Below are 27547 nucleotides of genomic sequence, written 5' to 3' on the forward strand. Positions count from 1 at the left end.
GCGTCCCCCGGGAAGCCAGGCTACTGTCTGACCCAGTTTAGGTTCTTGCGTTTAGCGAAGTATAAATTTAAACTTTTAAGAGGTTGCATAAGAAATCACTGAAATCCTGCCGGCGCCTGTTTTTAAAATTGGAAATGGAAGTCAGATGGGCGACTGCTTCCCGTGGAGGGTCCCACGCAGCCCCAGCACCTGTTGGCCCCGAGATGCCCAGTGGCTTCCTGGGGCTTGGGCAGGGCTGCTGTCCCCACAGCGCAGCACTGGAGATGGTTTTGCCTCTGATGTTCGCGTGCATTTTCCCCAATGAGTACAAACCCCGCCTCAAACAGCACAGGCCTTGAAGTGCCTGTCTTGGTCTTGCTGGAGCTTGGGAAATGTGGCTGGAGCGCAGGAGAGCTGGGCTCTGGGGTCGTGGCGGGCCCTCTTTACCTTGGTAATGGATGATGTTTCGTGCTTCAGGCCAAATATAAGTAGTGCATCAACCCATCATTCCATGGGCCTTATCATTGTGACTGAAATCAAAGTAAACTTCAAAAAACAGGCCGTTCTGAAGGAAGGCGTCAGGGAGAAAGCAGTGGCGTGGTGCAGGCAGTACCGCTGTGAGGGTGGTGGGTGGGTGACAAGGTCGGGCGCAGCTGTCCTGGTGCGCAAGCAGCACCCCTCCCCAGGCTCAGCAGGCGCGTGTGCATGGAGCCGTCCGTTTGTGCTCTCAGTTCCTGGTGCCTGGAAGGCTAAGTCCTCCTTTCTTCTCTGCTCAGGAAGCTCGTATTGATCCTTTAAAACCCAGAGCAGATGGCACCACTCTGCAGGCTTGGCTGTGGTCTTTGTGCCAGGCGCTCGGGAGCAGGGCCAGGATCTTACTCTGTGTAAGCGAGCTTACTCCAGCACAGGGTGTGTTTAGACTGGGGAATAATGGACCCTGAGCTTGTCAGAACCGGATTTCAGGTGTGTGTGTGTGTGCGATTTATTTATTTGAAAGGCAGAGTTACAGAGAGAGAGGGAGAGGGAGAGAGAAGGTGAGAGATCTTCCATCCGCTGGTTCACTCCCCGGTTGGCAGTAACAGCCAAAGCTGGGCCAGGCCAAAGCCAGTAGCCTGGAACCCCATCCTGGTCTCCCACGTGGGTGCAGGGGCCCAAGGACTTGGGCCATCCTCTGCTGCTTTCCCGGGTGCGTGAGTAGGGAGCTGGATCGGAAATGGAGCAGCCGGGATGTGAACCAGTGCCCACGTGGGATGCCAGCGTGACGGGGGATGACTTAACCTGCTGTGCCACAGCGCCGCCCCTGGGATACATTTTCAGGACTGTTTATTTTTTTGTTAATCCCTCTGTGTTTCGTTTCTCACCTCTGTGATTGTTTTCCTCTTCCCACCAAACGCTGGCCAAACCACCCTCGGTCTGCGAGCCATTGCGCCAGGCCCCGTGTCCGCACCTCCGAGCAGCTGGGCCTCGTCAGCTCTCCCGCGTTGCTCTTCTCGCCGGCTCTGTGGGCTCCGTCCCTCTCCCGAGCCCGGCTGCCTGGCGCCCAGGCTGTGCGTCTGAGGAGCTGCCCTTGAGCCCTGCCCGGGTGGCCGCGTCCTAGTGGATTCTGTGAGATTCGCCGCCTCACTTTCTGAGACGTCTGCACCGTGGGTCGCGCGGAGAGGCGCCGGTGGGCTGCAAGGGAGAGCTCCTTGCTGGGGAGCCCTGGGGGTCTGCAGCTCACTGTGTGTGTTCACGGAGCCGGGCTCTTCCCTCGGTGTGGGCACGAGCTCCAGCGGTGTCTGCCAAGTGGCTGCCATGCTTCACGACACGTAATGCCTGTTTTCATAGGCGTCTGCGGCTGTGATTTATAGAACCATGCTTTAATAGCTTTCTCTCCCAAGTGCCTGGAGTGGATGAGTAAGCCGGACGCTGTGCTGCGAGACCCCGGCACCGTGGTTTTGTTGTGTTTTCCTGCCATCGACTGCGTCAGTGTCTTCCCCGTATGGTGACTCTGTGGGTGCCGACTGCAGATGCCGTGGTGAACTGAGACGGATGCTAATTTTGCCTTCATTTGGTGGTTCTGGGCTGTCATGTGTCTTGGAAAATCACTCGCACTTCCTCTTTTCTGAGGCCAACACAAAGCGGCTGGTCTTGGTCTCAAGGACTCAGCCGCAGGTCCCGGTGACGACCGCCCCGTGAGAGGTGCAGGAGGTGTGGTGGGCCTTTCTGGTTGGGCATCAGGTAGACCCCGGTGGCCCCCGCAGGCACGAGCCTGTTTCTCCTCCTGGGTACATGGACAGACCTGCTGTCATCTCCCCGGGACACAGGGGTGAACACGAGGGGGCTGAGGGCAGCCACTTTGACAGGCGCGACTCTGCAGAAGTGCAGGCCGGTCCCCCGCCTCCTGAAAGCACTGGTGTCCACCTGGGAAAGACCCCTTTCCTGCCCCACCCCCATTGCATGGTTGGTTGTGCAGCCTGAAGGCTGAGCAGCAGGTGCCTGTGGGCCCGGAGCCTGGGTGAGGGAGGCCCTAGGAGTCTTTAGCCTGTACCCTTCCCATCTCAGCTTTCAGAAGCCTTGGCGTTTTCCTTGGCATTCTTTCATTTTTAAGTTTCTTGGTTTAACCTGAAGCCTTGACGGCATCTGTGTGCCTCAGCCCTCGGAGCTGTCTTGCTGCCTGGGCCTCTGACTTGGTTCTTGGGCTGCCATTGCTCTGTGCGTGGCACACATGCACTTGAACGTGTCCACTGGAGACTCAGCTGGCCTTGCTGGGAAACTGGCTGAGTGGCTTACCGTGGTCTGGCCTCCGCCTGCCTCGAGTATCCCAGGAGCCTCTGCGCCCTTCAGCTGCCCCGGAGTCTCCCTGTGTCCCCTCCTCCAGAGGCTCCTTTCCCGCACACGCACTGGGGCCAGTGGCTGCCCCTCCCCCGGGCCGGATGCCCTGGTCCTCTGGGCTTCCGTTTCCCCCGGGCCGATTTAGTGCCGTGCATCCTCCAGGGCTTCCATGGACCGATCGGGGTCAGGTCTGAGCTGCGGCACCAGAGCTCCAAACCGCAGTGGCTGCAAGAGACGCTTGGTTCTTCTTGACTGCGTGTGAGCAGGCCAGGACTCACGGTGGCGCCGGGGGTGGGCCCAGCTCCTCCTGCCCTGTTGGTGTGCACGAGCTGGCACAGTACTGCTGAGCCCTCGGGGACCTGGCCCACGGGCACGCCGTCACAGGTCACGTCTGCTGGCGAGGCCGATGGGGTCTCTGAAGAAGGGGTGCTACCCTGGGCTGTTCTCTGTCACCGGGCGTCGGGGCCACTTTTCTGGGCTTCGATGGCTGAGACACATCCTGGAGCACAGCTTTCCGAGGTCCTTCCCGCAGAGCCAGGGCCGTTGCTCTGCGTCTTCCGGCTGCCAAGCTTCCTGTGGGTCTTTCTCTCCGCCTTCCGACCACCCGTGTCTGGCCTGGCCTGGCCTGGCCTTCGTGCCTTGTTCTAGCCTCTGGCCCCTTGGCCCATCCTCGATCTTCCAGCTGACTTCGGACTACGTGTGCTCGTCTGGATAACGAACTGCATGGGTTTGCGATTTCTGGGCCTTTGATCTGTGCGGTGACATCCCTCTGGGGTCTGCAGCCCCAGGAACCCCACCAACCGGGAGGGTGGTCTCACTTTTTTTTTTTTAATAGGTGTTTTAAGAATATTTATTTATTTGTTTGAAAGTGGGAGTTACAGAGTGAGAGTGAGAGTTAGATCTTCCATCTGCTGGTTCACTCTCCAGAAAGCCGCGGTGCCCAGGGCTGGACCAGGCCAAAGCCAGGAGCCAGGAGCTTCTTCTGGGTCTCCCATGTGGGTGTCAGAGGCCCAAGCATTGGGCCATCTTCTGCTGTCTTCCCAGACCATTAGCAGGAAGCTGGATCAGAAGTAGAGCAGCTGGAACCCAAGTCAGTACCCATATGGGATGCCGGCATTACAGGCAGCAGCTCTGCCCGCCAGCCCCCATGCCGGCCCCCTCACTTCTGTTGTGGAGAGACTCCGGTCCTGCCCACGGCCAGCTTGCTAGGCAGCGTGCCTTGCTGCGCCACGGAGGCCACTGCTCTTCCCCTGGCCGGCCCTCGCGCGGGCCCCCTCAGCCAGCTCTGTCTCTGCTTTCTGTTGCCCTCCTCCGCGGCAGTTTCGGTGGTGTTGAGCTGTCAAACTGTGGTGTCGTTAGAGCCGAGGGTTTAGTCGTGGTGTTTCCGGGAGCCCCGTGCTGGGGCAGCTCCCCAGGTGCGCCCAGTTCTCTCGGGAACCTCAGTTACGCAGTGAAAGTCTGGGAGGGAGCAAGAGCGGAGGAGCTCCCATCTATCACGACGTGGGGACGGCCACACTCCCGGCGGCCACCGCAGCCCCTGGGACCTGGCCCCGGCCGCCTCCCTGGCACGGCTCACGCCCTTGGGGACCTCAGCCGCGTGGCTGTTCCAGCCCAGATGGGGACCTTCGCGGTCATTCTGGTTGCTCGCTTGTTCCCACTGCAGGTCTTCAGAGTGTAAGAAAAGGCCCTGACGTCATCAGTCTCAGCGGCTCTGAGTGACACCTGGCTCCGCTGGGGCGGAGTCCTGGGGCCGGGACTCAGGCCCGGGGGGCGCAGTGCACCCGCCAGCCCAGTCTCCTCAGGAACCGTCCCCGGCCCTGCCCCCAGAGGGCATGTGAGGGGGGGGCCTGGGGGCCTGTGCTCGGCACGTCCCGGGCAGTTCTGACAACTCGCCGTGAAGCCACCACCTACCCTCCCCCCACCTCCCTCGACCTTCTCTCCTTTGTCACGTGACCACACCCCAGCCACCCCACTTCCCCCCACCTCGGCTGTGGCTCCACGGGCAGTCAGCGGAGTCCATACGCAGCTCAGATGTCCGCGGGGGCCTGGCCTCTGCTTGCCTCCGCACCTGCTGTTCTCACCTCTGAATCTGCCAGGAGAGCAGCACCCCTGGGCCCGTGGTCTGGGCAGCCCTCACCCACCCTGCCCACACCCCCTGAGGGGGAGGGGGTTGGGCGTGAGATGAGGCAGGACTGATAAAGGCTGGCTATTTTTATAGCTTTCATTTTGCTTTTTTATTGGTTTCATTACAGACAGAGGAGAGAGACAAAGCTCTTTCTACTTCCTGGAGGAATCATGAGTGTGGTCAGGGACTTGGCCACAGAGAGTAGACTGTGGCCACATGGAAGCCGGGCAGCGTTCCCTGTGCCCACTGGTCCACACGGGGGAGAGGACAACGTTTCCTGTCGGCATCGGGGGAGGGGAGCAACGGTGTTCTCAGAAAAGTGGGCGACCTTGAGCTTGTGTCACTGACGAAGGTGAAAGGCCAGGGAAGACTGCCCCTGCCGCTGCCCTCGCCCAGGTGGCCCCCCTGCTGCAGAGCAGGTGTCCTGGCCCTGGCACTGCTGCAGCTTTCCTCTTCAGCCCCCGGCCCTCCCCACCAGCCTCAGCTGCCTCGGCCCCCACCCTGTCCCCTGCACGCCCTCCTCCCTGATTTGCCATCTCAGGCCAATGGCCCTGGGTTTATAGCTGCAGCCCGGGCCCTCCCCCTCGGGACCTCCCGGCCGGCCTCTCCAGTCCAGCCCAAGTCAAACACGGAGCTCCCTGGTGCTGCCTTGCCCCTGCCACCTCCCCACCTACTGGCCACGTCCTCCTTGTGGTGCCCTTGACGCGGCTGTTTCTTGCAGACCCAATCTCATCTATCAGCCAAGGCTTTGACTTGACCTTCACGGCCTTGGTTCTCACCTCCTGCTCTGACCACGACCACTCACTGGCCTGTCCCGGCCACCGTCTCCTTTCACCGTAGCGACCCAGGCCATCCTTTCAAAACAGAAGCTGGTGGAGCCACACTGCAGAGAGAAGCTGCAGCACTTGCCTGGGCCACGCTGCCCACAGCCTTCAGGCGCTGTGGCTTCCCCGAGGCCTCCTTGCCTCCCCAGCTGCCTCCCACCCTCCTCTGCCCTCGCTCACCCTCGCTGCACTCCCAGGCCCCTGTGGCTCCGCACCTGCGCTTCCCTCTCCCTGGTCTTGGTTGCTTCCCCAGGCAGCTTCCTGTGAAATCCCAGACACCCATTCTCGGGGCGTGCTTACTCTTCGTTCCAAAGCACGTGTCACTTACAAGTGGCATACTCTCCTCTTGGCTGTCCCCCCAGTAGAACGGACACTCTGTCTCGTTCACTGCTGAGTCCTGCCCCAGGCAGGGCCTGGGGTGGAGGAGACATTCAGGAACTGAATGACGGAAGAGGAAGACGGGTCGCAGACAGGAGCCTTGCATCCCCAGCCCCACCCCATGCAGTGAGCCCCCCCCCCCGCCCCCCGAGGAGCAGGCCAGGCTGCCGCCAGCACCTCCCGTGTGCTGAGCCCAGCACTTGCCCTGGCACAGGTGGAGCAGGACATGGGTGCAGCCCCCAGTTGCAGGGGCTGTGGGCCTCCCACCAGGTGCTGCTCACGTGTGACTGGCATCTGGGGACAGACATGCTGCTCGGGTTCCTGCTGCCGGGGGCCGCACTGCTTAGCAGGCACCTGAAGGAAGAGGCGGTCGGGGGAGGACAAGTGCAGGCCCAAGGCAGCTCAGACAGCAGGAAGGGTGCAGGCCAAGGCCTCCTGCCGAGGCACTCCTGGTCGCCGGGCTTCCTGGGAACAAGTGTGAAAGAAACAAATTCTGCACCTGCAGGCGGACTTGGCTTTCACTGGGAACTCAGGGTCAGGTGCAGATGCTCCTCCAGTCGTGCACCTCGTGTCCTGCTGCAGGGCGGGCAGCACGGGGGGGCCTCTGGTTAGGGGCGAGGAAGAGACAGAGGAGCCAAGTGCTCTGCCTACTCTGAAGGCACCTCTGACCTGGGGGTCATTCATGGGGTGAGCAAAGCCGGGCTGGGCGTGGCTTTCTCCATCCTGTGACAAAGAGCTGTGTCCTTCCGGTTCTTCCCTCCTAAGAAGGTGTTCCCTGGGGCCAGCGCTGTGGCATAGCGGGTAAAGCTGCCTCCTGCAGGGCCAGCATCTCATGTGGGTGCTGGTCTGGCTGATCTGCTTCCGATCCAGCTCTGCTGTGGCCTGGAAAGCAGTGGAAGATGGCCCAAGTGCTTGGCCCCTGCACCCACGTGGGAGACCTGGAAGCTCCTGGCTCCTGGCTTTGGACCAGCCCAGCTCCGGCCATTGTGTCCATTTGGGGAGTGAAACAGTGGGTAGAAGACCTCTGTCTCTCTCTCTGCCTCTGTTTCTCTGTAACTGCCTTACAAGTAATGAATAATTTTTTTTTTTTTTTTTAAGATAAGAGCATGCTCCCTGCAGCTGAAGCCCCAAAGATCAGCTTTATGTCCATCCAGACACTTTGGGAGACAGGAAGCGGGGTCTGCTTAACTCCAGCCCTGACCCCACGGTGCCAGGAACCTGCACCTGCCCTCCCTTCTCTGGCTGGCTGTGGGGGTGGAGCCACTCTGGTCAAAGCTCCCCACTGGCACCTGTCCCGGGGATGACCTCTCGCCGCACTGTCCTGCCCGCATTGACCCTCCCCTCAGCTGCGTCCTGTTCCTCTGAGCTGCAGGATCTGCTTTTGGAAGTGTGGTGTCGGCTGAGATGCCGGCGGCGGCGGCTGTGAGAATGTGGGGACCTCCTTCTCCACGCTGTTTCCTGTGCCGCCACAAGCATACTTGTGCGACATTAGCTGGGCCCCGCCTCAGCCCGGCCGGCCTCCTGGAGGAGAATCGACCCCACTGGAGCGGCTCCTGGCCTGAGAAGGGGCAGCTCTGCTCTTGTGGACGCCAGGTGGAAGCTGCACCTCTGCTGGTGTGTCCTTGTTGGGCGGGAGGGGGCTTGGGCAGCCGGGCCCTCTGAGTGCGTGCACCTGCTCCTGCCGCCTTGTTGGAAGACAGGGAAAGCATGGCCATTCAGGCAACAGTGAGCGCCCGTGCCCTCCTCCTGTTCAGAAAGCCTGGCTGTGAGCTGTGAGGAATGCTCTCGACCCAGGTGGGTCTCAGAGTCCCCGCCTTTGACTTTCCTGAGAAGCCCGTCACCTCGGGACGCCTGAGTGCGCAGCAGTTGAGACCCCGCTTGGGATGCCCACATCTCCGCATCGGAAGATCTGGGTTTGAGTCCCGTCCCTGCTCCTCATTCCAGCTTCCTGCCAGTGCACATCGGGGGAGGCAAAGGTGATGACTCAAGTAGTTGTGTCCCTGCCACCCACACGGGCCATCTGGGTTGACTTCCTGGCTCCCGGCTTCACCCCAGCCCAGTGCTCACTGTTGCAGGCATTTGAGGAGTGAACCAGTGGATGGGAGATCTCTGCCTGCCTGTCTCTGTCTCTGTCTCTCTGGCTTTCAAGCAAAGAGAATTAATTAACTAAGTGTTTAAAAAGGTGCTCATCATTCCCACCGCTGCATTAATGCCCAGGATAACCCTTACTGATGATGTGGCTAGCGCTGCTTTGCCCGTGGTCGCAGTCCTAGAGTTGCCAGTTGGGGAACCTGGAGGGGCAGGGCGGGGCAGGGCTGGGCAGGGCAGGGCAGGGCAGGGCCGGGCCGGGCCGGGCCGGGCCGGGCCGTGCCATGGGGAGGCCATCAGCCAGCTGGAGCTTGTAATAACCCCTTGTCGGTCCCAAAGAGTGGGCTATTTAAAATAAGATGAAGTTACTGTCTTTTTCCTAATATAGGAGGCTGGCACCCACACCCCAACAGATTAAATATAGAAATGGGGGCATCTCAAGTCCCCTCCCACAGCGCAGCAGCGGCTCCAGGTCTCTGAGCAGCCAACTGCTGCGTTGGGTTTGAGGCCTGACCCAGCTGGCCAGGCCTTGGGAAAATAAAATAAAGCCTCTATTTTTAAGCCAGTCAGCACATTGTCAATATTAAAAAAAAAAAAAAAGTTAGCAGCTAAATGTTAGATTCAAAAATATCTTTGGTACCCAGTGTTTATCCATATATTAGTGGCCAAGTAAGTCTTTTCCTTCCCATAATTCCTGAGACGAATGCAGTCTCCAAGGACGGCAGATCCTACAATTTTGTTGTCATCTTTTAAGTTACAAGTCTGGGGAAATGAGGACAGCCTGTGATGACTGTAATTTGCCAAAGTCACTCCCAGTGTTGGCAGCACCCCCCGTGCCTGGGGAGAGAAAGTACGGAGGCCTCGGTAGGATCCTGGAAAGAGGTACTTGTGTGTGTAATTGCAGTGGCAGAATGGGAGGGCGCCTTCCAGAGGCGGAGGGCTGGTGGCCTCCTCTCCCAGCCGGGCAGCGCTGGCAGCGTAGGCAGCTGTGATTCAGTCACCGTCGCTGTTGTAACAGCATTCAGTTTTCTGGACCGACTCGCTGATTGTAATGGATGGTGAGCACAGTCGTAATGCAGGTATTTTGTAGTATTCATCTCTACAAGCTGTCATGATGGCTGAGATGGTGTGGATTTTTACAGCTTTTTAATATATTTTTATTTGAAGGACTTAGACAAAGAGATAACCCACGCACTGGCTCACTCCGCAAATGCCTGCAACAGCCAGAACTCCCATCCAGCCTCCTGTGTGAGTGGCAGGGGCCCTAGTACTGGAACCCCCACCTGCTCATCCCAGGGTGCACTTGAACAGGAAGCTAGGGTGGCCAGCGCTGTGGCGTACGGGGCAAAGCCGCCACCTGTGGTGCTGGCATCCCACAGGGGCGCCAGTTCAAGACCCAGCTGCTCCACTTCCAGTCCAGCTCCCTGCTTGTGTGCCTGGGAAAGCAGCAGAGGATGGCCTGGGATTTGGGCCCCTGGCTTCGGATCGGCTCAGCTCTGGCTGTTGCAGCCATTTGGGGAGTAAATCAGCAGATGGAAGACCTCTCTCTCTCTCTCCCCCTCTCTCTGTAACTCTTTTAAATAAATTTTAAAAAATTAGGAAAAAAAAACCCTGACAAGCAGGAAGCTAGAAGCAGAGCGGACACGTGAAGCCAGACACTCCGATGTGATGCAGGCGTCCCAGGCAGCATCTGACCGGCTGAGCCAAATGCCGCGTGGGTTTCAGTTCTTCCGCCTGACGACCTCATCCTTCTTCCAGCAGCAGGAACAGGCAGGTTCTGCCGCAGACCCTGTGGTGACACCAGGAAGAGGAGGAGGGGGCTTGAGGTCGATGTTCGATTCTAACCTTGAGTGTGGGGAGAGCAGTTCCCTTCCCTGCGAGTGGCCACCAGAGTCCGGCTCAGGAGTGCCATTGCAGCAGACCCCGCTCCTCCTCCAGCTTTCTCCAGTCCACCGTGGCCACGTTAAAAGTGCACTTGGGAAAGCCGCCAGGGGAGACTGGAGCCTCAGGCGTTCCAGCCAGGCCGTCTTGGCCAGCTCGTGCTCGCTTCCTGCTCCTGCGTCTGTACCTGCAGGGCCAGGTGTCGCTCCCCCTCTTCGTGGAGGAACGACACAGGACCCTGCGCTGTTCTTTTGTCTGCTCTGCCCTCCCCGGGTTTGCTGCTGGTTCTTCCCGGGTTGGCTACTGTCCCTTCCACCTCCGTGGAAGGGCGGTTCCCCCTGCCACATTCCCCACTTCCGCAGGGGAGCGGCACACCGCCGGCCGGCTCTCTCGGGGGCTGCACAGGTGTTCCTTCAGATGTTCCCCTTAGATGTTCCTGGTGCATGCCGTCTCTCTCCTCCTTTATAGTCCTCCTCTGCCAATCCTAACTCGGCTGCCCACACGCCGAGTACGCTGCTCTCCTCCAATCAGGAGCAAGTCCTACAGTTTATTGGTTGAACTGGAGGCAGCTGGGGAGAAGCTGTTTTCTTCTCTCCCAGCGCCATATTGTGGGAGAGCAGATGCATAGAATAAGTCTTAATTCCAGTAACTTAGTCTAGTCCGAGTTGCTCTCCACACCAGGTGCCACCTTGGGGCAGTGCTAGTCTTTCCCCTGGAACCTTTTTCCATGTAGTGGGCCCTAAAATCCACCTGCTGCTCCTTCTCTCCCCTGACCCTGCTGTGGCCTCCTGGAGATGCAGGTTCACAAAAGTGGACACAGATCCATCCGGGTGAGAGCTGTGGGAGCATAGCCCTGCCCTCTGATGGCACTGGGACCCTTCACCTGGCCTGGTCACCTACTGCTCTATCCGTCTCCAGTCCCGTCCTGGAATCAAGCCAGATCTGGGTATTATCTCCTAACAAACCCGAAAGGTCACGCCCAGCCCCTGGTCTGGGCAGTCGAGTCCCATGGGCCCTGTCCAGCCGGCTCGGCCTCTCCAGTGGTCGATGTGACATCCTGTGTCGGGCCCCCCGGGTAAGCAGGTCCTCCCCACGGTCTCTGACTCAGACCTGCATGCTGGCTGCTGGGGTAGGGGAGGCTGCCCCTTAGCTGTCACTGTCCGGGACCCAGAGTAGGATGGTTCTGAATCCGTTTCACTGACAAGGCATCCGCTCACCGGGCTCCTGGTCCCACCTGGGACCAACTGAATCAAGGTGTCGCCCACGCTGGAGCCCTGTGGCTCGCTCCTGGAGCTGCTCCCTGGGGCAGCTGGTCCCTGCTGGTCCATTCTCTCACTCATTCAGCAGCTGTCTCCGGCCTCTGCGGGGCCGTCCAGCCGTGTGTCTTCCCCTCGGTCTGCAGGGTCTCCGTGCAGCCTGGCTAACCAGGCCGTGCGTCCGGCAGTGTGCTGGCAGCGGTGGGGTTTTCGGGAACCCTCTGCCAGCAGGCTCGTGTTCTGGGTGTGAGGGAGACGATTACAGTGTCTCAGCAGGTTCTGCTTTCCAGTGAGTAAGGGGTTAATTGTGGCTGCTTCCTGCGCTCTGGACAGGAATCCCAACCCCACTCTCCCTTCCTTCTGCTCCCGGGGACCCCTGCCTCCCTCCACCCAGCGGAGCCACCTTGAGTTGACGTCACCACCTGCAGCCAGCACTGGGTGCTCAGGGACCGAGCCTGCCACCCCTCCCCCACTGTGCTGCCTCGCCACCCTCAGCGTGATCTGGATCTCACTCTTATCTGTGACCACACCGCAGTTAAGGATTCCACTCTTGGGGCTGGCACTGCGGCGTAGAGGGTTAAGCCTCCGCTTGTAGTGCCAGTGTCCCAAATGGGTGCCAGGTTGAGTCCTGGCTGCTCCACTTCTGATCCAGCTGCCTGCTAATGCGCCTGGGAAAGCAATGGAGGACGGCCCTAGTGCTTGGGCCCCTGCACCCACGTGGGAGACCCAGAAGAGGCTCCTGGCTCCTGGCTTTGGCCTGGCCCAGCCCCAGCTGTTGCAGCCATTCGGGGAGTCAGCCAGGGATAGAAGATCTCTCTCTATAACTCTGCCTTTCAAATAAAGTAAATAAACCTTAAAAAAAAATCCACCTTGGAATCTCAGTGTCACAGGCCTGGACTTAGAGGCAGTGTAGGCTGGTGCAGGGCCTGTTCCATGCCCACCCAAGCGAGACTTAGCCTCTGTTCTAGGAAGGGCCTGCTTGGGTCAGGCCCTCAGGCCCCTCTGTGAAGAGACCCCAGCCCTCCTGGAGCTGGCCCTGTAGCCCAGCTCACTCCGCGTGGGTGCCCGAGCCCTGCCTGGCCCCGGGGCCCCCAGTGACACAGCTGCGGGTCTCAGGGTCTGCTTGCCTGCTGCCAGGAGTCCTTGCTTTTCCACGTTCCTGTCCATTTCGTCCTCCATCTCCTGATGCTGGACTTCAACGTCCCCTTCCTTCTTCATTTTTTCCCTCAAAAAATCGAGCTTATCTCTGTCTCATTTGGTCTCAGAAGGACTCTGCTTGTGGCTGTGTGTGCTGGCGACGTCTCCACCTGACAGGAGAGCCACACCTGGACCACCTTCTGCCATCAGTCTCCAGAGCACTCTGGTTAAAACGGTGCCCCCCACCCCGGTGCTGTGGCATAGCGGGTGAAGCCGCCGCCTGCAGTGCTGACATCCCCTTTGGGCACGTGTTCGAGTCCCGGCTGCTCCACTTCCAATCCAGCTCCCTGCTATGACCTGGGAAAGCAGCAGAGGATGGCTCAAGTGCGTGGGCCCCTGCGCCCACACGGGGGACCCAGAAGAGTCTCCTGGCTTGCGGTCATTTGGGAACTGGGCTGGCAGATGGAAGATTCTCTCTCTCTCTCTCCCTCTCCCTCTCCCTCTCCTTCACTGCTTCTTTGTAACTCTTTCAAATAACGTTTAAAAATCTTAAAAATAAATAAATAAAAAGCTGCTACCCCACCACCACCACCACCCCCCCTCCCCGCGCCAACACGGGCACACTTTCTGCTGGAGCCGTCCCAAACTCTGCTCCATTAACCCATCACCGGCACTCTGGGGCTGCGTCAGCGCCGTGTCACGGACGCTGTCAGCCTCTCGGGGTACAGGCGGCTGCCCCGACAGCGCGGCATGCCTCAGGGGCTGCGTGAGCGTCTGTGCCACTCCAGCAAGTTCACTCTTGGTGGGAAATGCCTCTGGAGTCTACTTGGTCACCCTGGTGCTCTGTCCAGCTTTGTCACAGTTCCGTGTTTGCATGAGGCCTGCAAGAACCCAGCCTGTGGACTCTCACCCTCTAAGCTCCTTAAATGCTTATATGATCCGTGCACACGCATGGTACACACACATGAATACATGCACAGATTTACATGCATCACACATGAACATGACACCAGGTGAAGTCAGCGTGGTCCTGTGGCTCCGGGCCCCTGTGCATGCTGGGCGTGTGGCGCCCTGTCCTTGGATCCACCCGTGGCCTCCTGAGCCGCGTGTGGTTCTCACTCTGTGTGTCTCCTGGGTTTCCTCTGAGATGCTCCGTTTCTCTTTGCTTTTCTGCTCATCCTGCTTCAGACCCCGATCTCCCGGTGAGTCCCCCAGCCACACGACGGCTGCATTCCCGAGGGACCACACAGCTCATCCCGTTGCCCTGTCACTCCCATGTGTGGGCACTGTTGCCGCCTCTCCTCACAGGTGCAGAACCCAAGGCTAGGCAGGGCATCTGCCTGCCTGGTACGAGGCAGCCAAGCGTGGGGTGGGCACCCACGCGTGGAGGCCACAGGACCAATATTTCCTCGTTCGCGTCGGGGAGAAAGCCTGGTTCTCCTGTCTTTTCCTCTGCGGGAATCTTTCCCAGCATTCCACTGTGTGCCAGGAGCCCCTGCTTGAAAACCGAGGCTGAGCAGACGGGACACGCCCCACCTCGGAAGGTGCTTCTAGGAAAGCAGCCGTGGCCAGCTCTCACCTGTCCTCGTCGCCACGCCCACCGGTCATTTAGCAGGGTTCTCTTACTCCTTAGAAAAGACTTGGTCTAGAAACATAATTTTTTTAATCAGGTACATTACATCACAGCTTTGTTTGTTTTTAAAGCTTTTTATTAAGGGAACGCTCAGATAGCCACAGAAATGGAGAGGAGAGAAAATCAAGTGTCAACGCCTGACCATTCTTTTTTTTTTTTGAAGATTTATTTATTTGAAAGAGCTACACAGCGAGAGAGGAGAGGTAGAGAGAGAGAGAGAGAGAGAGAGGGGTCTGCCATCTGCTGGTTCATTCCCCAGATGGCCGCAATGGCCAGAGCTGCACCAATCCGAAGCCAGGAGCCAGGAGCTTCTTCTGGGTCTCCCACACGGGCACAGGGACCCAAGGACTTGGGCCATCTTCTGCTGCTTTCCCAGGCCATAGCAGAGAGCTGGATTGGAAGTGGAGCAGCCAGGACTTGAACTGGCACCCATATGGGATGCCCTACTACAGGCGGCAGCTTCACCTACTACGCCACAGCTCTGGCCCCTGACCATTCTTGTCTAGTATTTTGAAGCAAATCTCACACCTCCTAACTGGAAGATAACTGTACTTCCGACGTCCATCATACCAGAATCAGAGCCTCCCAAAGAGGCCACAAGGCTGTGCTCAGACTCTCGGCCCATGTCCGTTTCCCCTTCTTCAGTTGTGTGATTGGAACACAAGCAAGACACGCGTGGCACCCGCGGTTGGTGTGGAGACAGAGCCCTCGGGGCAGGGGGCCCCCACCAGCCCTCTCCCTTCCCGGTGTCCCCTGCTGGGCTCCGTAGGCGTCTGAGTCTGTGGCTCCTGCCCGGGACCCTGTGAGGTGAACCTGCCTTTCACGGGGCAGGGGGCTCTGTCTTTTGGTCTCTCTCTGAATCTTTAGAAATCATTTAAGGGGAGTGCATGTAACTTTCTAAACTTGGTAGTCGCTATTACGTTGATCAATACCGCTTTTGCAGGTTGAATGTTGGCAGTGTAGTTCAACCTAATCCAAGGTATAGTTTACATTTTTGATGGAGTGGACACACGTGGAGTAATAATACCGTGGCCCTCAGCGTCCGGCTTTCTCTGTGTGATGTCCTGGCGGTGCCATTCCGCGTTGTGGATCACACCGTGCCTTCTTTCACGCCTCTGCGGTGGGCACCTGGCTTGTTCCCGTCCGTTGGCCGTGGCGGCAACACTGCTGTGATGTGTCTACAAGTTTCTGTGTGAACATACTTGTTTCTCTTTCTCAGGCGTCTGTCTAGAAATGGAGTCGTCGGGCCATATGCTTCCTCCGTGCTTAGCCTTTTGAGATGCTCCTGCTGCCAAAACGGTGGCACCATTTCCCCTTCCCGCCCGGGGTGGGTGTGGCTTCTGACTGCCCCGCCCCCACCAACACTTGTCATTGGGGAGCGGCCCAGCAGCCCTGAGGACACTTCCCTGGCAGGATGAGACACCGTAGAGGAGAGGAGGCGGTCACTTTGCGCGTGGCCTAGAATCCGCCAGGGTCACTTTCCAGGCTCCTCAGGAGGCCAGGTGTGAGAGCCGAGCTGTCCCGGGCACGTGGGTGCATCCCGGCCGCCCTGGCCACTTCCTGGGTGCGGAGCAGCTGCCCTTCCCTCATCTGCCCGTGCCGCTCTCTCCACAGGTGTCACCATGAAGCTCATGGACGAAGTGGCCGGGATCGTGGCCGCCCGCCACTGCAAGACCAACATCGTCACCGCTTCTGTGGATGCCATTAATTTCCACGACAAGATCAGGAAAGGTACAGAACCGAGGAGGGGAGAGCGCGGCGCTCTGGGTCCCCGTGCCTCCCACGCCAGGCTCCCTGGGTCCCCGTGCCTCCCACGCCGCGCTCCCTGGGTCCCCGGGCCTCCCACGCCGCGGTCCCTGGGTCCCCGTGCCTCCCACGCCAGGCTCCCTGGGTCCCCGTGCCTCCCACGCCAGGCTCCCTGGGTCCCCGTGCCTCCCACGCCGCGCTCCCTGGGTCCCCGTGCCTCCCACACCACGCTCCCTGGGTCCCCGTGCCTCCCACACCACGCTCCCTGGGTCCCCGTGCCTCCCACACCACGCTCCCTGGGTCCCCGTGCCTCCCACGCCATGCTCCCTGGGTCCCCGTGCCTCCCACGCCGCGCTCCCTGGGTCCCCGTGCCTCCCACACCACGCTCCCTGGGTCCCCGTGCCTCCCACACCACGCTCCCTGGGTCCCCGTGCCTCCCACACCAGGCTCCCTGGGTCCCTATGCCTCCCACGCCACGCTCCCTGGGTCCCCGTGCCTCCCACGCCGCGCTCCCTGGGTCCCCGTGCCTCCCACGCCGCGCTCCCTGGGTCCCCGTGCCTCCCACGCCGCGCTCCCTGGGTCCCTGTGCCTCCCACGCCCACGCCGCGCTCCCTGGGTCCCTGTGCCTCCCACGCCGCGCTCCCTGGCTCCCCGTGCCTCCCACACCACGCTCCCTGGGTCCCTTGTGCCAGTGTGGTCGCCCGTGCCACGAGGGATGGGGAGGCGGAGTTGTGTGCTTGGTCCTCGCTGTGTGGGCGGGGCCGGTGTCGAGGTGCTGCTTTGATGTTTCAATCTGGTGAAATGCACAGTGCGGATAGAACCAGGCCTCTGTCCTCCTAGAGGTCAGCACGAGCACACCGAAGAAGCCCCAGACGGCCCCAGGGAGACCCCTGCACGTGGCCGCCGTGGCTGTGGCCGCCAAACCTGGCAGCAGGCGTTTCGCGTGGCCTGGGGCAGGGGAGAGTCACCCACGACTCAGGCGGTGGTGGGGTCAACACAGAGAAGCCCACGGGAGTCCCTCTGTGGCCAGCCCTGCCCGCACCCCGGGGCAGCCTTGCTCTCGGGCTTCTCCCAGCATGCACCTCCAGGGTGCGCTGTTCGGAGGCAGGGCCTCCACGTGTGTCTCACAGTGCCCGTCCGCACGTGGAAGTGGGGTGGCGGTTTCTCTCTGGCCAGTCCCCTGGGGTGAGGCTCTGGGCCCTTCCTGCCCGGGGGAAAGGGCACCAGATCCGCCCGGCCTGGCGCCGGTCCTGGAGATGCTGTGCCGTGACAGCTCTTTGGAGGAGGTTGTCGGAGGCCGTGCCTGCTGGGGGGTGACGGGAAGAAATGCCATCCAGGCACTGTCACCATGTCTGGCCCACACAGGCCTCCCACCCACCTCTGTGGTCCCACAGCCCGCTGGCGGCTGGCTGGGGGACATTGGGAGGGTGAGGGTGCCCCCTCCATAGCTGAGGTCACGGGGGACTTGAGCGGTTTGGGGGAGGGGAAGTCAGTAGGCGTGGCTCCCTTCCTGACGGAGAGGTGACTGCAGAGTCGCTGAGAATGTGCCCCAAGCACGTGGGTCTCACCTGTTCCAGCGAGACCTGCTTCGAGTGCCGTGTGTGTGGTGTGGCCCTCTGGTCTGGGCCTGTTTTTCTAGGACTCCTGCCTGGGGACTGTCCTGATGGCAGCCATGCTGTTATGCACACATCCAGAACCCACAGGGGAGGACACACCGACAGCCCTGACGTGCTCTGTCTGTGCCCCAGGTGTCCTGTGAGAACCGTGCCAGCCGGGTCCCCACAAGGCACCCAGGGCATGTAGCCAACCTTTGCTGGAGGCAGGGAAGCAGCTGGAAGAGGGGCACCCCCCCACCACACACACACACATGCACACGCACACGCATGTACATACACAGATGCATGTATGCACATATACATATACATGTGTGCACACATTACACATACATGCATGTGCATACACACATGCATACACACATGCAGGCACATACACACATACAGGCAATACGCATGTACATACACACATGCACGTGTACAAATACACGCATGCACACTGCATGTGTGTCAGTAGAAGCGACTCGCTCGGGCACAAGGGGGTCGGCTACAGTGCAAGTCGAGTGTTTTCTTCAAGATTCATTTATTTGAAAGACTTAGAGAAAAAGAAAGGGAGAGACAAAAGTGTATCTTCCATCTGTCTGCTGGTTCACCCCCAGATGGCCACAATGGCCAGGGCTGGGCCAGGCCTGGGGCAGGAGCCTGGAGCTCCACCCAGGTCTCCCACGTGGTGCAGGGCCCGAGCACTGGGCCGTCCTCCGCTGGTTTCCCAGGCGCATTAGCGGGGAGCTGGATTGGAAGTGGAGCAGCCGGGACTCCAGCCAGTGCCCGTGTGAGATGCCGGCTGTGGAGGCAGCAGCTTCACCTGCACCACGCCGCCGACCCCAGTGCTTTCTCTAGGGGTTAGTGTAGTGACCAGAGGACGGGGGCGGCTCACACAGGGAACCACTTGGGCAGAGCCTTTCACTTTTTAGAACACAAAGAAGCACCTGTCGTTTTTGGGAGCCAGAATTTATCTCTTTTTAAAAATGCCTTAAGTTCTGAAAAAAAAATATTTTGACAAGCAGAGATAGACAAAGAAAGAGACGGAGACCTCTCTCCCACTGGCTCACTCCCCAGATGCCCAAGAGTGGGGAATTCAATCCAGGTCTCCCACAGGAGCGGCCGGGGCCCGAGTACTTGAGCCACACCTGCTGCCTCTCAGGGTCTACACTAGCAGGAAGCTGGAGTCGAGAGCTGGGACTTAAACCGAGCATTGTGCAGGAGGTGTGGGTATCCCACGCGGTGTCTGACCCACTGCACCAAAGGCCCACGCGGAGGCTGTCATTTCTGATGGGCGTTCACCTAGCATCAGAGGCCTTCGGGCCACCAGGGGAGGGCTGGCCGAATGGCCTTGCTTGGTTGCCACTGCCATGCAGAGCTGGCAGGAACGCTCCCCACCACCCCCACCTGGCCTCCCTCGGTGGCCACACAACACAGCCTTGGCCTTGGGTCTGTGCAGGCCTGGGGACCTCCGGGAGAGCATTTGGCTCCTTGTCTGGAGCACAGTGAGGCCGTCGTCCCAGGTGACACCGTGTTTGGACGTGAACTGAGAGAGCCGTTATGGATTCTGATCCGTTCCTGTGCCCGTGTCTTCCGCGGGCCAGTAGACACTGTCACACCTTATTTGTTATCTGTCGGAGGAGTGACACACTGGGGAGTCGTCAGCGCGTCCTCTCCAGAGCCTGCCCTGGTCTTCTCCCGGGAGCTGAGCCACGGCACTGGCCTCTAAAGATTATTTTTAAATCAAGACAATTTTGTGGAAAAGGTGGCTGAGCACTCACAGTGTGGAGCCCGCGGGTACCATGGAGCCGTAGCACTGTCTGCAGCCAGTGCCTGCCAGGTTGGGTGGTGTCCGTGCTGCCTGAATGTCCCCAGCCACATCCTGCCCCCAGACAGGTGCCTGAGAGGGTCCCCTTCTTCCCTGGCCACCACACATGAGTAACCCTAAGTGGATACTTGTCCTCGCGGGAGGGGAGCCCCCACCTCCTGAAAGCTGATCTGGCCCATAGAGGAAAGCCCAGAACTGAGACACGTGACTGCCCACGCGTTTCCATGGCTGCTGTCACGAGTCACACACACACAGCCGTTTCCTTATGGTTCTGGAGGCCGGAGCCTTAGAATGGACTCCCAGGGCTCTGCTGGGTGTGGAGGCTCCAGGGGGAATCTGTTTCCTTGCCTTTTCAGCCTTGGCTCACGGCCCCACCCATCCTCCATCTTCAAAGCTGGCCCCTTCCCCCCAGGTCTGCTCACATCCCAGTCATCCCTCCTCGAGGGTCTCCGCTTGCATGTGCTCCGTGAGGTCGCAGGAGTTGGGGGCTGTCACTCTGTCTGGCCTGCCTGCAGAGCGCGGTCTCAGAGAAACGGGCCGGGGGGAGAAGCGGACCTTTGGGGTGAGCGGCTTTCCCTGCTCTGAGGCAGGAGGGCCAGCGTGCGCTGCGGCCTCTCCTCAAACCACTTACTTGCAAGCGTGTCTTTCGTACCTGTGTTGGCCAAGTGCCAGGACACTGGCTGTGGCCTCTCCTGTCGCTCAGGGGGCAGGACCACCCGGAAGCCATCACATCGCCCAGATGTGAGAAGATAACTGTGCCAGGGAAGGACGCTCCCTGACCTCACTTAGCGCCATGGGGCGCTTTTCCCGGCTGCGCCAGGCCTTGCGAGTGGCCCTTTGGCCACCCCGGCTCTCCAGCAGCCCAGCACATGTGCTGTTTGCAACCTGGTGCTCTGGGGATGCCCCTTGCTCTTGTCTGGGGACAGGGGCCCCTCGCTAGCCACCCCAGTGCCCCCATGGTGCACAAGGTTCAGCCCGAGCCCCTCCGCCTGGCATCCCAAGTCCCTGGGGCCAGGCTGCCACCCGTCACAGCGGTCTTGCTCACCACCTGCGCGCCTGGGCAGGTGTGAGCGGGCTTAGACCGGTACCAGGCAGCTGGGACAGCAGAGGGAGCGTTTTATCTGTGAGACTGGCTCTTGTCTGACCTGGGGCCGCTGACCCCGTGACTCGTCAGAAAATGCATTCTGCCTTCACCAGGAACGGCGCGGGTGCCCCCGGGAGCCTCGGTGCCCGTGCCGTGGGACCTGCCCCTCTGCCAGGGCAGGAGGCCGTGCAGTCTCACGGTGTGTGTTTTCCCTTCACGCTTCACCCGCTCCATCTTCTGTCCGGTCCGGATGTGAAAACAGGAACGGTCAGGAAGTGAAGGGGACGCGGCTGAGCTTGGTCTGATGGTCCCGGGGCGTTAGGTTACAAAAGCTATAGCTGGGGCCGGGATGTGGTGTGGTGGGTGAGGCCGCCACCTGCAGTGCTGGCATCCCGGCTGCTCCTCGTCTAGTCCAGCTCCCTGCTGCTGCCCAGGGTGGCCCAAGTCCCTGGGCCCCTGCACCCACGTGGGAGACCGGGAGGAAGCTCCTGGCTTCAGCCTGGCCCAGCCCCAGCCATCGCGGCCATTTGGGGAGTGAAGCAGCCGATGGAATCCCTCCCTCTGTATCACTCTGCCTCTCCCTCTGCGTCACTCTACCTTTCAAGTTAAAAAAAAAAATCTCAGAAAGAAAGGCTAAAGCTGCAGTTTTCTTCTGGAGAAATGATCACCCTGGACTATCAGGGTGAACAAATGAGGAATCTTGGGTTATGTCAGGAATGCCAAAGCCAGCCCACTGTTCCCGTTTTCCTTAAGTTCATTGTCACTGCTCTCCTTGGAGTGTGAAGGCCAAGCCGTTCCTAAACTTTGAAACACTTGGCTTCCTCTCAGGCTTGGTAACAGCTATTTTTTTTATTATTATTATTTTGTTTTCTTTTCCCAATCCCTGGCATACTGCTGAAGTCTGGCTGCCGCTGGCCCGGAAAACGTGCCTGTGTGCCAGGGGAGCTGGGCTGGGGCACCTGCCAGCAGAATGGGTGCGCCCCTGCAGGCAGGCGCTGGGACTCACAGCACGGCCCCCGCCCCCGCCCCAGCCCTCCCCGTGCTCGGCTGCAGCAGGCTTCCCTCCCTCCAGCTGCCAGACTCGTGCCAAGTACTTTGTACTGCTCGCCCCTCCCACGGCCTCCAGTGAGCACGCAACAAGCCCTGGCCGCTGTCTCCCATCGGGAAGCCACAGTCCCCAAGGGGGTGAGACGCTGCCCACGGCCCCAGGGCTGGGCCCTCGAGGAGCTGAGAGAGGAGGCCTGACAGTCAGACCCGGATTCAGGCTCTGGTGTCCCCTGACAACTGGCCTAACCGTGAGGGCCTGGAGGGGGGCCTCAGCAGGGGACATTAGGTGGCCAAGGCAGCCCTGAGCGTCTTCCGTGCCCGAGCTGGGTGCAGCGTGGCGGCAGCTGCTCCCCCGTGCTTGGCTAATGCAGCTTGGAAGCACGGCTCAGGGTGCCGCTGGTGGTGGAGTCAGGCCCCAGGCGGCTGCTGCTCTCTGCTGTGCCTCCCCATTAACCTCGGCGCTGGCCCTTTGTCCTGCTGAACTCAGAGCTGGGCAGGGACAGCCGGCTCTCTGCCCCCAGCAGTGCCGCAAACTCTGTGTTCTATTGCTTTTGCCTCCAAGAGCTGCCTCTGCTGCCCCCAACAGCCCTGGCCACACGTGGCTAATTAGGTTATAATTAAAATTAAATAAGATAGAAAATGCAATTCCCCTGTCGCACCAGCCGCCTTCCAAGTGATTCATACCACTGGTGGCTGTGGCTGCTGTGTTGGCCAGTCGTCGTGGGATGTCCACAGACACCTCTCGGGGTGTATGCTGGGCCTTTCTCTCCAGGCCATGCTGGCCATGCCCTCCCTCCAGTCCAGGCCTGGAGCAGCTTCTCCCCAGGTGCAGGGGAGGCCCGACGCGGGCTCTGAGCCTGCGGGAGAAATCTGACTGGGGCTCCAGCTCCCAAGTCCAGTTCCACAAGCGGCTGACAGGCTTCTGCGAGCCGACGCACCTGGGCCTTTCCTACGTATGGCTACTCTGACAGCGCCGTCCTGGGCCACTGCCACACACAGGCACCCCGTGGCCCTCCCGCCCACAGCCCTCGGGCTTGCCTCTGCCTGCCTGTGGCTGCGGGAGCCGGCCACATCGCCACTGGAACCTCTTTGTTCTTGGAACGTCATTCAAGTCCCTGGGTTCCTGTTGCTGTTGTAGAACCCTGCCTGAGCCCGGAAATAGCGCGCTGAGTGGCAGAAACGGGCCTGGGGCTTGGGCAGAGGCTTTGCCACGTGTCCTGCTCCTGATTGTGGTCACTCAGTCCTGCCTCAGCAGCTGCCCAGAAAAGCAGTGAGCTGCGCTCACTACCTGGGAGCACCCTCCGCGGTGGCTGCGGTGGCTTCCTGTGGCTGCTGTTCCAAATTCACCGAAACCCTGAGGTGTCCCCGGCGCCGGAGGGCAGACCCCTGCCGTGGGCCTCCCTGGGCTGACATCAGGGCCGTAGGGGAGAATCCACGGCTGCCTGGTCCCCTCCTGGAGGCACCTGCGTCCCAGGCAGGCGGCCCTGCCTCCGTCCTCAGAGCCAGCAGTACTGGCTCTCTGACCTGCTTCCCTCGTCCTGTCCCCCAGGCTCCCCTCTGCCTCTCTCTTCCACTCAGACCCGTGAGGCTGTGCAGACCCCAGATCGGACAGTCATCTCCCCGTCTCAGGGCCCTTGGCCAAGTCACACCTGCAGAGCCCCTCTTGCCAGCGAGCTCAGGGACTGGGATGTAGACATCTTCGGGGGCCACTGTTTTTTTTGTTTTTTTTTTTTAAGATTTTTAAAAATTTATTTGAAAGGCAGAGTTGCAAAGAAAGAGAGGGAGAGACAGAGAGAGAGGTCTTCTGTTCACTGGTTCACTCCTCAAATGGCCACAGTGTCCTGGGCTGTGCCAGGCTGAAGCCAGGAGCCAGGAGCTTCCTCCAGGCCTCCCACGTGGGTGTGAGGGCCCAAGCACTTGGGCCATCTTCCACTGCTGTCCCAAGCACATTAGCAGAGAGCTGGATTGGAAATGGAGCAGCCGGGACTTGAACTGGTGTCCATATGGGATCCCTGCACTGCAGGCGGAGGCTTAGCTTTCTACGCCACAGTGCCAGCCCCTGGAGCCACTGTTCTGCCCCTGGCAGAGAGGCAGCTGGGGCTGAGGCCCACTTGTGACCTCTGCCTCTCCTCCAAGCCGCGTGGACAGGACCCTGGCAGAGCAGCGGGGGGCTGGAGAGGGACTCCTCAGCCCGCGGTGTTGTCAAGGCAGCGTGAGAGGACATCCCTGCCCTGTCCCTGTCTCTTCAGCTGTGGGCACTGGGCCCCTGAGGTTTGGGGCTCGGCCTCCTGCTGAGTGTTTACCCTGGCCCTCCCCACGCGTTGGGGTCCCCATCTGTGGCCAGGCTGGTGCACGTGGGTGGGAGCTGCGGCCCAGCTCAAGGGGGCTGGGGTGGTCAGAGGATCTCAATGTCAGATCTGTACGACCCGTGAGCGCCCAGGACCAAGGGGCATGGGGTTCTTTGGGCTTCTCTGTCCATGGTCATCCCAAGCTGAAAGGAAAGCAACACCCCTGGCTGTGCGGCAGCCGCCACCTCCTCCGGCCGTGGCCGTGGGAAGGAGCGGTGTCTCGTGGTGTGGGTGGGTCTGCGGCAGAGAGAGAAACACACGCCTTTGACCTCCCCCTGCTCGGGGACCTGAGGCATCTTCCTTGGAGGGATTGCTGTGCCAAGGGGCTCTCAGGCCCCACTCCAACATTCCTGTCCTGGACCTGTGTCCACACGACACCAACATGGCCACACGGCAAGGACCATGTGGGTTGGCAGCGTCTCCTTTAGGGAGTTTGGGGGGAGCACCCCTCCCCTACTGCAGCAGAATGCCAGCGAGCAGCCTGCTGACTGCTGTCCCCGAAGCTGGGTGCACACGGGAGCGTCTGCAGCGCCCCCAGCCCCCCAGCCCCCAGCCCCCCAGCCCCCAGCCCCCCAGCCCCCAGCCCCCCAGCCCCCCAGCCCCCAGCCCCCGAGAGGTTGCTGCCCGCAGGCCCACTTGCCGATGAGGACACTGAGCATTGCGGGCCCTGGCCTGTCCCTGCTCATGGGCTGATTCCAAGCCAGATCAGCCTGACGCCAAAGCTGTGGAACTACAGCAGTGTAGCCTAAGGGGCTGTGGCCTGGCTGTCCCGAGGGTTCCATCAGGGCCTCAGCTGCTGTCCCCACTCGCCAGGCCCAGGGAGAACCAGGAGTGCCTGGCTGCTGCTGCTGCCACGCCCCCGACCAGTGAGTCTGGGACCTCCCTGCCCGCCGGCCGGGCCGCTCTCTGCCTTCTCCACGTGGAGGCCCCCAGCATCCACCTGCCACAGCTCTGCAGGATCTGCACACACTGGACACCGCCAGGCACAGCAGGGGAGGGGCCGGAGCCCCGGGGTGCCTGGCTCCTGCTCTTGTCACCAGGATACCACCTGGCCCTGCCACCCCAGGGCTCGGCCTTCCTAGTGCTGGGCCTCGGGGTCTGTGGGCCACAGGTGTGTCCCCGCCTGGAACAGTGTGGGCCTCTCTGGCCCTAGACTTGCCCACTCTTCCTCCATCTGCCTCCGTGTGCCTGGCAGCTCTGGGCACTTGGGCAGTGGCAGTGAGGGGAGCACTCCGGGGCCTTCCCCCGTGGGGAGAGCCAGGCAGGTGGACGGGGTCAGGTTTTCTCCTGGTGGCTGACATGGAATTCACCTGTCAACCCTGGCCAGTCAGCCACCAGATCCCTTCCTGGCTGTACAGTGTCTTAAGTTTAGGTCCTGTTTAGCATAGCCCCATGGCTCTCTGAAAGGCGAAATGGCTCCAGCTTGGGCTGTAGTTGACAATTTCCCTGCCTCTCGTGCAGTGGAACTGTTAGGTTCCGTTGGGGGCTCTGCTTTTTGCTGGTCTGTGCGATGCGCCTAGAATCAGCCTCCCTCACTGTCTGAAACCGAAGTCCTGCAGCTCCTAACCCTGGGTAGCGTGAGCAGGCGGGCCTTTGTGTGCCCGGTGGAGGTGGAGAGGGGCTACTGGGGCAGGGACGCAGGGAAGGGGGCGGGGGCACCTCAGAGCCCCCCAGGGCCGACTGTTTACTCTGAACTGGAAAGCAGGGCCCCAGGGCTGGCCTGCCGCCGTGTGCGTGTGTTCACTGTGGCTGGATGCCTTGCATGTGCCCCTGCGCCTTACCACTCAGTAGCGCCACCCGCCGCTCACCGTGTGGCTCCTTCCTTTTCCCCCAGAAATGGCCATATCCGGCACGAAGCACCCCCTGTAAGTATGAAGTTGAATGTAGCATGGAATGTTCTAGTACTTTTAACATGGAATAACCCCACACTGCCCCTACTTGTCTCCTGCTCTAGGTCTCTGAACGTGTCTTGTGCAGCCTGTCCTGGACTTTGGGCCCCGGAGCCCATCTTGGGCAGGGATCTCCTTGAGCCTGGCCCTGAGGCTGTGCTGTGGGGAAGGGTGGGGGCACCCTGGCCACGGCAGAGGGAGCAGCCGCACTCGGGCTCCAGTGCTTAGCTTGGAAGCCCCCGAGCTCATGTAGCCTCGTGGCTGGTGACACCAGTGGTGATGATCACGACCGTGGACCAGGCGCCAGGTCAGCGTGGCGCTTGTTTCCTTCCACCCCACAGTTGGCCCCAGAGCAGGCTCATCCATGTCCATCGACCGAAGAAAAGCTGGGGTCTGTGAGATTGAGGTTGTGTAGAGAGAGGGGGCCCAGGCCTGCGAGGGCAGCGGGGCCAGAGGCAGCCACCAGGACAGGCCGTCACGGGTCAGGGCTGAGGGAGAACGGGTGAAGTTGCAGCGTGGAGCTTTGGACTGCACAATCACATGACACTGCTCGGGTGCTGAGAGGTGGTGAACCCGGGCGGGGCCCTGGTGTGGCATCCAGCAGCTGGGAGAGGGAGCTCTGGTCCCGTGGACGAGACCAGCAGGGTTCCCAAGTAAACCTGACAAGCAGTCACGTAGGATCCCACCAAGGAGGGTGCAGGAGGGCTGGGGCGGGGGCCTACGTGGCAGCAGCGCAGAAGGTGGCTCAAGGGAGACCTAGGGCCGCCGTGAACTTGGTAGTGTGGCCTGCCACTGTCGGCTCAGCACCGAGAACCTGGAGCCCCTGAAGGGAAGGTGTTGGAAGTTCTCTGGTGCTCAGAGCGGCTGGTGGCAGTGGTGGGGCCCACGACATCAGTAAGGCCACAGAGTGGACAGGGCCGGTTGTAGATCGGAGCTGCACCTAGGGAGGGGCAGAACACACCCACACGCAGAGCTGCTAGAAAGCAGGTGGGGGCCTCCCCTCCGGGACAGGAGTGGCTCAGGGACATTCGGGCAGCCGCTGCCACCTCTGGCCTGTGCAGGGGACGGGCTGGGCTGATGGCCACCGGGATTCCTGATGACAAAGTAAGCATTCGTGGGTTACTAACGGCGCATTCTAATATTCTGTCACTTTAATGTCCCCGTAGTTGTTACAGCCTCCGTGTCACTTACCCAAGTGTCCTCTAACTGTCCTTGGTAGCCGTGTCCTCCCCAGGCCCCTGCCCGGCTGCCCGTGCCCTAACGCCGCCCTGTGCTCCACAGGCTGTGTCGTCACCATCTCTGGGCGCATGACCTTCACAAGCAATAAGTCCATGGAAATCGAGGTCTTGGTGGACGCCGACCCCGTGGTGGACAACGCGCAGAAGCGCTACCGGGCCGCCAGTGCCTTCTTCACCTACGTGTCCCTGAGCCAGGAGGGCAAGCCACTGCCAGTGCCGCAGCTCGTGGTGAGTGTGACCCAGGACCACTGTCCTCTCCCGGGGGAGCAGATCGGGGCCTTTGGGCTGCACCTGCTGGCCTGTGGGGTGGGACTGGGCAGCAGAACAAGAGAGATCCCTCACCCAGCTCCTCCTGCTCGCCTTTCCTGGAGGGTGCACTTGACCTCTGACCATGTGACCTTGAGGTTCGGTTATTGTGTATGGATGCGAGGCAGGGGTTTGACGGCTGTGCCCTAAGCCCCCTATCCTCTGCTGCCTGCCGAGGGGCTTGGTGAGGACTGAGGGGATGGACTGTCCCACTGTGACCTTGGCATGTGTGTTCTGCCTGGCGCCCACCAAGCCAGGTCCCTAGACTGTGGGGCTGAGGTCCAGGCTTCAGCCTCTCTCTGCCTGAGGCTGCCAGGCTTGGCTCTGCCCTCTGTGCAGCGAGGTGCGTAC

General features: G+C 60.6%; 1 protein-coding gene across 2 annotated transcripts in view; it reads left to right on the forward strand.

Annotated features, from left to right (window-relative positions):
• ACOT7 (acyl-CoA thioesterase 7) overlaps positions 1-27547 on the forward strand; it is a 93956-nt gene that overhangs the window by 50899 nt on the left and 15510 nt on the right. For both annotated transcript variants that reach the window (XM_070079374.2, XM_089301553.1), the window contains exons 7-8: positions 15730-15846; positions 26934-27118. In XM_070079374.2, coding sequence (XP_069935475.1) covers positions 15730-15846; positions 26934-27118 — 302 coding nt within the window. The remainder of the gene's footprint in view (positions 1-15729; positions 15847-26933; positions 27119-27547) is intronic.

This window comes from Oryctolagus cuniculus, chromosome 7 (assembly GCF_051225735.1).
Source record: "Oryctolagus cuniculus isolate XC-2025 breed Fujian yellow rabbit chromosome 7, ASM5122573v1, whole genome shotgun sequence".
Taxonomy (NCBI): domain Eukaryota; kingdom Metazoa; phylum Chordata; class Mammalia; order Lagomorpha; family Leporidae; genus Oryctolagus; species Oryctolagus cuniculus.